The following is a 12322-nucleotide window of genomic DNA, read 5'->3' on the forward strand; positions in this document are numbered from 1 at the left end:
TGGGACCCTGGTGCTGTGAGGCAGCAGTGCTAACCACTGAGCCACCATGCTGCCCATAGACTCATCAGTTCTATTTAACCTGCTCCAGTTATAAAATTAAATATGTGAATAATGGAAATCAGAACTAAAAACAGAAAACTCTGGAAATGCAGGTCAGACATAATCTTAAAGTATATAATAGGTTGATATTTTGGATAGAAACTCCCGATATTCTTCTCATTGTTTTGTATTTTGCTTCATGACTTAAGACTATAATGTTCTTCTTGCTAATTGCTTGTTCACATTGAAGTAAATTCCCAAATGGAAACAAAGTGTTTTTAAGTTCTGACAAATAATGGGCAATCAAATCCTATTTGTATGTCCAATGCGTTCTTGACAAATTTACCCTGACCTCCCACTGCCTGAATAAAACAGGCCTGCTGACCACAAGGACCTATTCTCAGAGTTTGTTCTCTGTTATGTTCTTGGTGTCTTTTGATGGAATAGTCTGTATGACAGGTCGAAATTGGACAAGAGCCAAGATAAGGTGAGCAAGGTAATTTAAGGATAAGTTTGGAAATTTTGAGCAAGAACTACTGAAATTTTAAAATGCAAACTCTGTTCATGAGCTTGGAGCTCAGTTACATTCTTCTTTAAAAGTGGCACCTTTCATGATCTCAGAATTTCTCAAAATCCCTTTGCAGCCTATAAAGCATAATTGAGGTTCTAATGTTGGGAAATGTGACACCAATTTTACACAGCAAGGTCTTCCAAATTAAATGAAATAAAGGCCATATAGGTTTGTTTTTATTGATGCTGGTTAAGAGATAATTATTAGCCAAATCCTGTGAGGCAGCCCTTGCTCCTCTTTGATGTACTGCTGTAGGATCTTTTATGTCCACCTGAGAGGGTGGACAAGATCTGGGTTAACATCTCAAGCCATCTATTTCCTCGGTACTTTACTGGCCTTCCAGGCTCATTTGTTCAAATCTTTGGAGTGGGACTTGAACTCATGACCTTCGGGCTGAAAGGTGAGAGCGTTATCCATTGAGCCAGCTGTGGTTTAATCTAATCTCACATTGACCATCTGTAACCTTGCTTCCTCTGATTCACTGTCCACTTCCCCAGCCTCTGAACTCTGGTCCTGGGTCACTGCAGCTCCAAGAGCTTTGAAGAACTGGTGTTTAATGCAGTTAAAGTCGCTAGCAATTCTCACTTTGCTAATATGCTACTTTCAGGTTCAAATAAGTATTGCTTTCTGGTATTTCATTCGTAGAATTAAATTTGCCCGTGTAGCCATTTTAAAACTGACAATATGAGATAAATTGGTTTGATATCACCATTCTCAATTATTTTTGTGAAGTTTCATTGGTTAATGTGATCATCAGCATTTTGCTGTCTTCTGTATCCTGAGGTAATTGTACAAGAAAGATAAAAAGAGGAAATGCACATTAATAAAAGAGGCAGGGAGAGGTGAAAATTAGGGACTTGATATCGAAATCATTGAGGGCAGGAGGAAAAAAATTAGTTTTTAGAAGAATGAGTGCTGAACATGGACAAACCATTGGTGGGTCACAGTTAGATTGTCTTCTGTTGGGTAGCTAGTTTAAGAAGGAAATCAAGACTGTTGAGAGATTTACCAGCTTGATACCAAGATTAGAGTTTTAGTTAAAAGAGAGGTGGCATGAGAATCTGAACAAAGAATGTTAAGAAGGGGTAAAAGCAGAAGTTGCTGGAAAAGCTCAGCGGATCTGGCCACATCTGTGGAGGGAAATCAGAGTTAACGTTTTATGCTGGGTGACCCTTCCTGCAAACATGTTAAGAAGGGACCTGATGAAGTGCTCAAAATCCTGAGGAGTCTTGATGGGAAGTAATGAAACCCTGATTCTGGTAAGCAATGAGTCAGTAACTAAAGGCATGACTACAAAATCATTATCAGAAGGAAAGGCTAGAATTGTTTGGAGATGGGCAATTGCTTGGGGACATAGGGTGGTACGGTGGCTCAGTGGTTAGCACTGCTGTCTCACAGTGCAAGGGACCTGGGTTCGATTTCAGCCTTGGGCCACTGTCTGTGTGGAGTTTGCACATTCTCCCTGTGTCTGTGTGGGTTTCCTCCAGGTGCTCCAGTTACCTCTCACAGTCCAAAGGTGTGCAGGTTAGATGAATTGGCCATGCTAAATTTCCCACTTTGTTCAAGGACTGTAGGTTAAGTGTTTTGGTCAGAGGTACATGGAGAGTGATAGGGTAGGGAAATGGGTCTGGGTGGGTTACTCTTCGGAGGGTCGGTGTGGACTAATTGGACCCCATGGCCTGTTTCCACCCTGTGTAGGGATTCTACGATCTAATCAAAAAGGGTGGGAACCTTTTGAGCTCTTGAAGGGGAATTAGGTAAAAATCCAAACTAAACATTTAATAGCTGCTGTGGAAAGAATAGGAACTGGGATTGGGACAGCTCAGGCAAAGGCCCATCAGTGATAGTCTAAATGGCCTCCTTCTACCTGCCTTTGATCTCTGATAGAATCAGTGGCTTGATTTGGAGCCAGAGTAACATCCAGACAAGTTATTCAGAAAGTTACAACTAGTCACGGCAGCTATAATTCCCTGAGTAACATAATGACTTGTTTACACATTAGCTATGCTATGCAATTCATGTCAAGCTTCGACTTGCCTTTCAGATAATATCCCGAGCTGAAAAGTCAGGGGGATTGATTGCTATCTGGCGTCAGTTGATTTAATTAGGGTCACTAAAAAAACTGTCCTGATGGCGATGCTTTGTCTGATATCCCTTCTGTTCTTGTACAGAAGTTTTTGAGCCTTTGGCTTCTCTTCAGTAGATTCTCACAGTATGGAAACAGAACCTGATGTGGGAGCAGATGTGGATATGAACTGAAGCCTTTCCACTTCATGGTGCAGTTTTTTGTAGCACTAATGGATTATTCTGTCGCTGTATAAAACTTGATTAGCATGTGCTGGATTAATAGCCAACTGCTCAGGAACCAACTTGAATGCTTCTTCGAATAGGGTCCTCAGAGAGGAGACGTTGCTCATACATGATGTCAATATTTAACAATTCACACTTCCCAATCCTACTTGTAGTTCAGGAACCTGGACCTCCTGTGCTTCACAGGAATGGTCTTTTCAAAGCCAGAGCGAAAAAGTAAAATAATTCCTCAGAAACACAAAGAAACAGCTTGGAGGGAAGCCAATAATATAAATAACTATTTATTTTAAGAAGATTTCAAGTCATCCTAAAAAATCTTAATGTTATTCCACCAAACATAGCTCATCCCAAGTACGATTCTGTCCATCAGAGAAGCCTGTCATTTATCATTAGGGTCCTCCCTGGGAGAATCCTAATCACTAAAATATGTTCCTCCCAAGCAAATATAGCTCTAAATTGGATGTCATTTGTAAGAATCCCTACCTTTCTTTTGTTTTCAAAACCAATATGCACAATAAACTGAATTTAATAAAACTCTTTTGCTGTTTATGTGCAGAATTTTCAACAAATGTCATCAAATGCCTCAATCTTTTGATTAAATTCAAGGTGTGTTTACGTTACAGACCAACTCGGCTTCATGTTTCAGTGGTTGGAATGTAGAGAAGCTATACAAAGCTTGAATTCAACCCTGTGGTCAGATCACCTTTGGAGCACTGTGTATATACAAACAGACAAATTAGGATCAGTAGTAGGCCATTCAGTCCTTCAAGCTTGCTTTGCTGTTAAGTAAGTTCTTGACTAATCTGATTGGAGCCTCAAATCCACTATCTGGCATATGCTCTGCCATCTTTTGTATCCCTTATTAGACCAGAATCTATCTCCCTCTGCCTTCAATATATATCAATGACCCCATCTCCACCGTGCTACACAGAGGCATTGCATCTCTAGCTATCTATCCTCTGAGAGAAAACAAGTTCTTCTCCTCCCTGACATGAATGCCTATTTTCAACCTGTGTTCCCAAATTCTAGTCTCTCACATCGGGGAAGTACATATGTCCCATATCTCTTGACAGGTTCTCCTAAAACCTTATATGTTCTAATTTGGTCACCTTGTAGTGTCTGTGCAAAGGGTTCAAAAAAGATTTGCATGGCTGATATCTGAAATGCAAAGGTAAACAGACTAGATATTTTCTCTCTTGGAACAGAGGGCTGATCTAACAGGGGTGTTTAAAGTCCAGGAAGGATTTGACAAAGTGAATACGAACTGAATGTTTCCACTTGTGGAGACAGGCAAAACTAAATGACATTGTGATGAGATATTCATGAAGAAATTAAATGAGGGATTTGAAAGGAGCCTGGAAGAGTGGTGAGATTGCAGAACCTGCTATCACAGGACATGGTTGCGCTGTAGAGTTTGGATGTAGTTAGGGAAAGGTTAGACAAGTGAATGAAAGAGAGAATTCTGATGGATTTGGATGAGTAACGATGAGAGGAGAATTCAATTGGAATTTAAATGACCTGGTTGGGCCAAATAAACACTTTCTGTGCTGTATGTCCAAGTAAATCCGAAGCAGTTTAGCGTATGAGCAAAATATGTTTTGCTTCTAAAGGTATATGTTGTTACTACAGAGTAAAGTTCTGATCTAGCCCTGGAATAAAGATGGCAGTATCTCTGGGCTGCCTCATTTCAGGGTCATATTGAATGTCAACTCACACTTGAACTTATATGGTGATTCTAATTTGCTGCTCAAAAAAAACTACATAGCAATAACAACGCAGGAACACAATGGGGGAGGGATGTCATAAGGCCATAAGATATAGGGGCAGCAGTAGGCCATTCAGCCCATTGAATCTGCTCTGCCACTCAATGATATCATGGCTGATGTGATAATCCTCAACTCCACTTTCCTGCCTTTACCCCATAGCCCTTGATTCCCTTACTGTTTATTTCAGCTTTGAATCCACTTAATGACCTATCCTCAACAGCCCTCTGTAGTAACGAGTTTCACAGATTCACAATGCCCCGAGAGTTGAAATCCCTCCCTACCTCCTTACCTCTGTGGCGACCCATCACTTGAAATTATGCCCTTCTGGTGTAAACTCTCCCACAAGTGAAAACAACCTTTCCACATCTATTCTGTTGAGTCCCCTAAGAATCTTGTATGTTTCAATAAGGCTGCCCCTCATTCTTATAAATTCCAGTGAGTAAAGGTCCAACCGACATGACCTCTCCTCACAAGACAGTCCCTCCTTATCTGGGATCAGCCAAGTGATCCTTTTCCAGACTGCCTTCAATGTCACTACATCTTTCCACATGGCAGGTGTGTATAACTGAATTCTGCACGCTCAAGAGTCTAGCTATTGACCCTAACCCTTGAGAATATTCACACCTGCAAGTTAATGTCATTTTCAAATGCTCAGCAGAAATCATTAAGTGACATTTATAACTGCTGCAGACCATCTCGTGTACTTATAACCATACAGTGCTGTCACCATTTGATACAATTGAATGATTTGCTTGGCCATTTCAGAGGCCAATTAAGGTTCAGCCACATTGCTGCGATCACACATAGGATTGACTAGGTAAGGAAGGCGTATTACTTCCCCTGAAGGGCATTAGAATTAGAATGAGGTTTTATTGTCACATGAACTCAAGCACAGGAATACAGTGAAAAGTTGTCAGTGTTGCCTTTCATGGTGCTAGCTTAGGTACAAAGTACCTTTAGATTAGATTGAATTAGATTCCCTACAGTGTGGAAACAGGCCCTTCGGCCCAATAAGTCCACACCGACCCTCCGAAGAGTAACCCATCCAGACCCATTTCCCTCTGACTAATGCATCTTACACTATGGGCAATTTAGCATGGCCTGCACATCTTTGGACTGTGGGAGGAAACCAGAGCACTCACAGTCCAAGGATGTGCAGGTCAAGTAGATTGGCCATGCTAAATTGCCCATAGTGTTAGGTGCATTAGTCAGAGGGAAATGGGTCTGGGTGGGTTGTATTACCTTATTTATAGTATAAGTTAGATATAAGACATAGTTAAAGGAAAAACTTTACAATCAGATAAACAGATTAGTGAACCAGATTAATTTTTAAGATGATCCAGTAGTTTCATGATCATTATGAATGTGATTAGCATGATCATCTGGATTTATCAATGAACCGAATGGAAATAACCACAGCTGTCAGAGTGGAGTTCGTTCGTGACTACCTGGTCAGGTCCACACGCCCCCTTAACCCACCCTCCCATCCTGGCACCTTCCCCTGCCACCGCAGGAACTGTAAAACCTGCGCCCACACCTCCTCCCTCACCTCTATCCAAGGCCCTAAAGGAGCCTTCCACATCCATCAAAGTTTTTAGATTAGATTACTTACAGTGTGGAAACAGGCCCTTCGGCCCAACAAGTCCACACCGACCCGCCGAAGCGCAACCCACCCATACCCCTACATTTACCCCTTAACTAACACTACGGGCAATTTAGCATGGCCAATTCACCTGACTCGCACATCTTTGGACTGTGGGAGGAAACCGGAACACCCGGAGGAAACCCACGCAGACACGGGGAGAATGTGCAAACTCCACACAGTCAGTCGCCTGAGTCGGGAACTGAACCCGGGTCTCAGGCGCTGTGAGGCAGCAGTGCTAACCACTGTGCCACCGTGCAATTTTACCTGCACACCCACTAATATCATTTATTCTATCTGTTGCTCCCAATGCGGTCTCCTCTACATTGGGGAGACTGGGCTCCTCCTAGCAGAGCGCTTTAGGGAACATCTCCGGGACACCCGCACCAATCAACCACACCGCCCCATGGCCCAACATTTCAATTCCCCCTCCCACTCTGCCAAGGACATGGAGGTCCTGGGCCTCCTTCACCGCTGCTCCCTCACCACCAGACGCCTGGAGGAAGAACGCCTCATCTTCTGCCTCGGAACACTTCAACCCCAGGGCATCAATGTGGACTTCAACAGTTTCCTCATTTCCCCTTCCTCCACTTCACCCTAGTTCCAAACTTCCAGCTCACCACTGCCCCCATGACTTGTCCAGACTTGTCCCACCTGCCTATCTCCTTTTCCACCTACCCACTCCACCCTCTCCTCCCTGACCTAACGCCTTCATCCCCTCCCCCACTCATCTATTGTACTCTATGCTACTTTCTCCCCACCCCCACCCTCCTCTAGCTTATCTCTCCACGCTTCAGGCTCTCTGCCTTTATTTCAGATGAAGGGCTTTTGCCCGAAACATCGATTTTCCTGCTCCTTGGATGCTGCCTGAACTGCTGTGCTCTTCCAGCACCACTAATCCAGAATCTGGTTTATCAGTTCAGCAATATTAGCATATTTGGGCTGAATGCTATTGAGGCTTGAAAGACGGGGGTATGGGGAAAAATCTGCTAGAATCACATGAGATGTCCAGAAAAGGCCTTTCAGGAGCAACTCATTATATTTTTTTACTAAATTCTGGATGTAAAGGCAAGATTCTCACCAGGTGAGTTGTTTATTAAGGGGGATGATTGCCTTTTGACCTGATTAACGTCAAATTAACCTGTAGTTTTTTGTCCTTTGCATCCATTGTAAGAAAACTGGGTATTGATAATTCTTGACATGGAAGTCAGAGCAGGTACGTGGCAAGTCCAGCTCACCACTTTGTCCAATGGACCTCCATGATGGAGACCAGGTTGCAAAGCATTAGGAACGTTCCATGGACACTGTCTACACAAAGCCCACTCCCATAGACATTGGCATCCAACATGTGCCACCCTGTAAGAGCACTCATGACACATCTATCTGAAAGTGGATGGGCCCTCACTTGAACAACATGGTTGTCACGTGCTTTGAGACATGTGGTATTCATGAAAGGTGATATGTAAATGTTGGCCTTCCTTTCTCTCGAATACTATGTTATAGTGATATGAAACTGGCTTAATTTCACTGGTTCTAACTTAAGCACATCAGTAAGACATCCGTCAAAGTGATGCAGGCTCATAGAAGCTGGAATTTCAGGAAAATAATGGGCTAAGGTAGACCATTAAGGTCTACCTAAGGTCAGGAGTGGGTTGGAATATTCTCAACTTGTAGGAATGACTGCTGCTCCAACAAAGCTTAAAGAGCTTCACACCTTCCAGGACAATGGTGACACTCAATCAGCTCTCCATTCACTCTTAACATGTACTTCAGCCATCACCGATGCACAGTGTCAACAAGACACACTGGAGTAACTCACCAAGATTTACTTGACAGTGCTATTCTAATCTACAACATCTTCAATTCAAGATGGGCAAAAATAACAGGTGCATGGGAATGCTTCCACCTGTAAGTTCCCTTCAAGTTACAAATTGGAAATATTCCTTCCCTGGGTAAAAACCGAGGAACTCTCTCCGAACAGTGCAGTGAGACTACACACCATTTGAACGGCAGTGGTTTAAGAAGGTGACTTAGCAGCACTTTCTCAAGGGCAGTTAGGAAACAGCAATAAATGGGGGCTTTAACAGTGATGCCCACATCTCAGGAATAAATAAAAAAAGTTAGAAACATGGAACATGTATCACCAATCAATTTGTCAACATTGTAATATATACAAACCAAATCGCTTATACAATTATTGTCAATCCTGCAGAAGGACTTGATTGGCCTATGTGTGCATATTAATACAGATGAGCCTCCATTATACTCGCCACAACATTTGGCTCAGATAATTCCCAGTGAGTAGTTAAAAATAGTAGAAGAAAATTTAACAATTAGAGGATTTAAACATTCCCAATACTCCTTGTCGTCGCAATTTCCCTGGGGTTGAATGCAGGCAGAATACAAGCTGTCTGGTTGCGAAAAGAGAAGGACAAAGGTGCCATCAAGAATGATCAACTATATGTGGCTGAATAGTTGCGAAAGACCTCAACCATCTGTGTTGCTTGCTGAATTCATTCATTCGTGTACTGAATTAAAAGAATGTGATAGTTGAGCTGGTTTCGATGGCTGGCTGTATTTATCGCTATGGTGAGGGACTGAATCCAAACATAAAGTCAGAGATAATAAATGTACCTGCTTTTCTGGTGCTTGTTGGTGCAAGCTGCTTTCTTTGTGTTAGAAAGAAGAAAAGCATCATCTTAAAGCTTGAAAAGCAGCAAATTGAGTGCTGAGCATTAATTTTTATCAGTCCTCCTACGCGTTTTCCTCGGAGTAAATATTTCGAACATGTTAGTGGATAAACACATCCTTTACTTGTTAAGTGATTGCTAAGTAGCAATTTATGTCAATGCAGATTTACTTAATTCCTGCACTGCGTTAATTTTTTTTCCCATTTATGTTATTTTATAGCACCAGGGGGAGCTACAAAAAATTCCAGTGATATTAAGTCATGTTCTTTATTTTTCTTTGCCACCCAAATAACTTAATTTTGGAAAGAGTAGGTATGGAAAGTTCCTGGGTGCTCTCCTAAGACCTGCTTAAAATTCCACTGGGCAGCTATCTATCAGAATCGACAGTCTTATTTGTGGGGGTGAGCTGTCTAGCCTGGGCTTGTTTATTTGGGAGCCTTCACATTTTTCCCGATGTCTTCCCCAACAGTAACAATAGCTTATATCAGACCCTGATACGGGTGACTAAAGTGGATCAACAGGAGAGGATTCAAAGATGAAGGTGCAATTGGAGAGGCTGGGAGCTTTAAGAGGGGATAGCATTGCTTAATGTCTAAAGAGCTGAAGGCACTGATGTCAAAAGTGGATCAAAGAAAACCACGAATAAGCAAGTCGGCAGAATTGACAGGGTGTAGCAATCTTGGAGGATTGTTGAGCTAATTGCACAGAGGCCTCTCATCACTAAATCACCCTTTGTTTACTCGTGCACAGTACATTGGCTGTGACCAGCCAGCTCGGAGTCAATCCCTTGAACTGAGGAGCTTCTAAATGTTATAATGGTCAGCTTTCCTGATGAACCCACGTTAACAACCCTCACCAAGGAACTCATTCAACAAGATCTACTACAGTTGTGGAGCTGGAAAGATAGAAAAAAAATGAGACCATTGAGGGAATGCAAAGATTGGAATTTTAAGATGGAGGCTGTGGTGGAGCAAGAGCTCATGTTGATCAGTGAGTGTGGGGCTGTTGGTTGATTGAGTCTTGATATGAAATACAGGCAATAGATCTTTGGAGGAGCTGAAGTCCATGGAGACTGAAATATGACCAAGGAAATGTTGGAACACTCAGTGGTCAACTGCTTACACTCACAGCCTGAAACAATTTGGCCACCTCAATTCTTCAACTTACTTCCAGTTTAACCCTAAAAATTATATTCAGCTTAACTGGATAGGCAAAGTGGACTTGTAAGAAATGTAAGATGGTTGGCAGTTGTGCCCATTTATCGGAAAGCAGTCCTATTGGATAAATATGCCTGCGCTTGTATAAATATTAATTGATGATTGAGAGTTGGTGGCTCTTAGTTTTTCCATTCATTGTGCACTTGGGCTTGAAGAATATTTAATAATGGGAAAAGCTTTTCTTTCCTAAAATTTCCATCGAAGCAACTTGAGTTGGAAAAACCCATTGAGTTTGCAAAGAGTGAAATGAGCCTTTAGTGTGAGATAATTCTAAAATGCAGTGGGATAGCTTTGTGTTTATAACGTTGCAATTGCATAAAGAACATCTGATTCATTTTACACATGATCCTAACAGGAAAAAAGTTCATCCAGTCAGTCTGAAATCATTTTAACCCAGGTGTCAGAGATGTTTGAAATGTGCTGTGGTAGTGTCCCTAATGTCTGAGCCAGGAGACCTGGGTTTAAGTCCTACTGGCTCCAGAGATATACAATAACATCTCAGAGCAGGTTAATTAGTGTAAATGTCTATATGACCCAGCCCTCCAATCTGAATTTATTGCTTCTAGCCTGGCCCCAGACACTTGTTGTGGAGTAATGCTTTTAGAAAATGGAAATTAAGAATGCATTCTCACATGTCATGGATAAAATTCATATCTTGGACTAATCCTAATAGGAAAAATGTAATAACATTTTACTTGGCTTCAGTTTTTCATAAAATTAATGAAGACAGGATCTCAATGGCTTTGAGAGTGGTGTGTGAATGAGAGTGTTAAGATTGTCTGATTGGGCATTTGTTTGAATTATTGTATTAAAGATGACTTTAGTGTATTCTAGATGGGCAGGCTATTCAGAGTGAAGAAAGGGTTGCCTAGTCATTTTATCAAAAGGAATTTTAATTAAAAATTCTGACTAAGAAGATATGAAAGAATACATTTTAAATTAAAATCGGCTTTCCTTTTGTTCATTTTGGTTTCCTCTGGCTCAACAGGAAGCTGTACCTTTGATGAACCATTCAGTGATTGCGGCTACACCCAGGGAATGGAAGGTAGTGACCTTGACTGGGAGCAGATCAACACAATGGTGAAGCCTTCCCTGGATCCATGGATACCAACAGGTTTGTTGTAATATGGGATCAAAAAAGCATATGCTAATCTGATTGTCAGATATGGATTATTGTATCCTGTTTGATACCAAATGATAAAACCTCTATTTATTGCAACACGATGCTGGTGGTTATATTACTTGCTGCTATGAAGTTAAATTGGAATTGGCTTTTATTCTTGTGCTGTTAATGCTTGACCTTCTTAATTAACTTCTGGGTGTTTTACACGAACCTGTCTAATCTGAATCACTGATCTGGGTGCAGGTATGTGTTTCAGCTTGATTCTGAGCTAATGTGAAAGTATAAATCATGCACTTATCGTAATGGTTCCATTGGGAAGATGTGGTGGAGGTTGTGTGATATACAAATATTATTTTTAGAGCTTGGATTTCAACCCAGTGACAAATAAGTATCATTTCAGAACTACTTCCGAATTTAGTGTGTCAGCGATCAGGTGACTGCAAGGTCCCTGGCATGTTAATTGAAAATTGTTTGTTGATACGGTGGAGTTTACCACAGGTAATAAGCTTTGCAAGACATTAATTTATTCTTAGTGTAGAATAATCAAGTATTGATTTTTAGCTGCAGCTTTGTGTGCCTATGTTTCAGGGAATGACCATGATGTATGTGATGTGGAGGTGCCATTGTCAGACTGGGGTGGACAAAGTCAGAAGTCACCAGGTTATAATCACACAGTGTATTTGAAATCGGAATGCTGCTCCTTCATCACCTGATAAAGAAGTAGTGCTCCAAAAGTTTGTGATTTCAATTAAACTTGTTGGAGTATTAACTGGTGTCATGTGACTTTTGATTACATAAAGTGGATGGCTTGTATACCTTTCAATATAATCTATTTTAGTCTTTGGATTTTAAACTAGTGGCATGTGGTTGCTCTGTGTCTATAAAGGGGTTAAACGATTATTTTGTCAGTATTTCCATAGTCAGTGAGATTTCATTTAAAACATAGTATGAGAGAAAGAGAGAC

At 41.4% G+C, this 12322-nt stretch overlaps 1 protein-coding gene across 5 annotated transcripts in view; it reads left to right on the forward strand.

Annotated features, from left to right (window-relative positions):
• LOC132815087 (receptor-type tyrosine-protein phosphatase mu-like) overlaps positions 1-12322 on the forward strand; it is an 888844-nt gene that overhangs the window by 160207 nt on the left and 716315 nt on the right. For all 5 annotated transcript variants that reach the window (XM_060823829.1, XM_060823832.1, XM_060823830.1 and 2 more), the window contains exon 2: positions 11224-11349. In XM_060823829.1, the coding sequence (XP_060679812.1) occupies positions 11224-11349 (126 nt within the window). The remainder of the gene's footprint in view (positions 1-11223; positions 11350-12322) is intronic.

The sequence above is a fragment of the Hemiscyllium ocellatum genome, chromosome 4 (genome assembly GCF_020745735.1).
Source record: "Hemiscyllium ocellatum isolate sHemOce1 chromosome 4, sHemOce1.pat.X.cur, whole genome shotgun sequence".
Lineage (NCBI taxonomy): Eukaryota > Metazoa > Chordata > Chondrichthyes > Orectolobiformes > Hemiscylliidae > Hemiscyllium > Hemiscyllium ocellatum.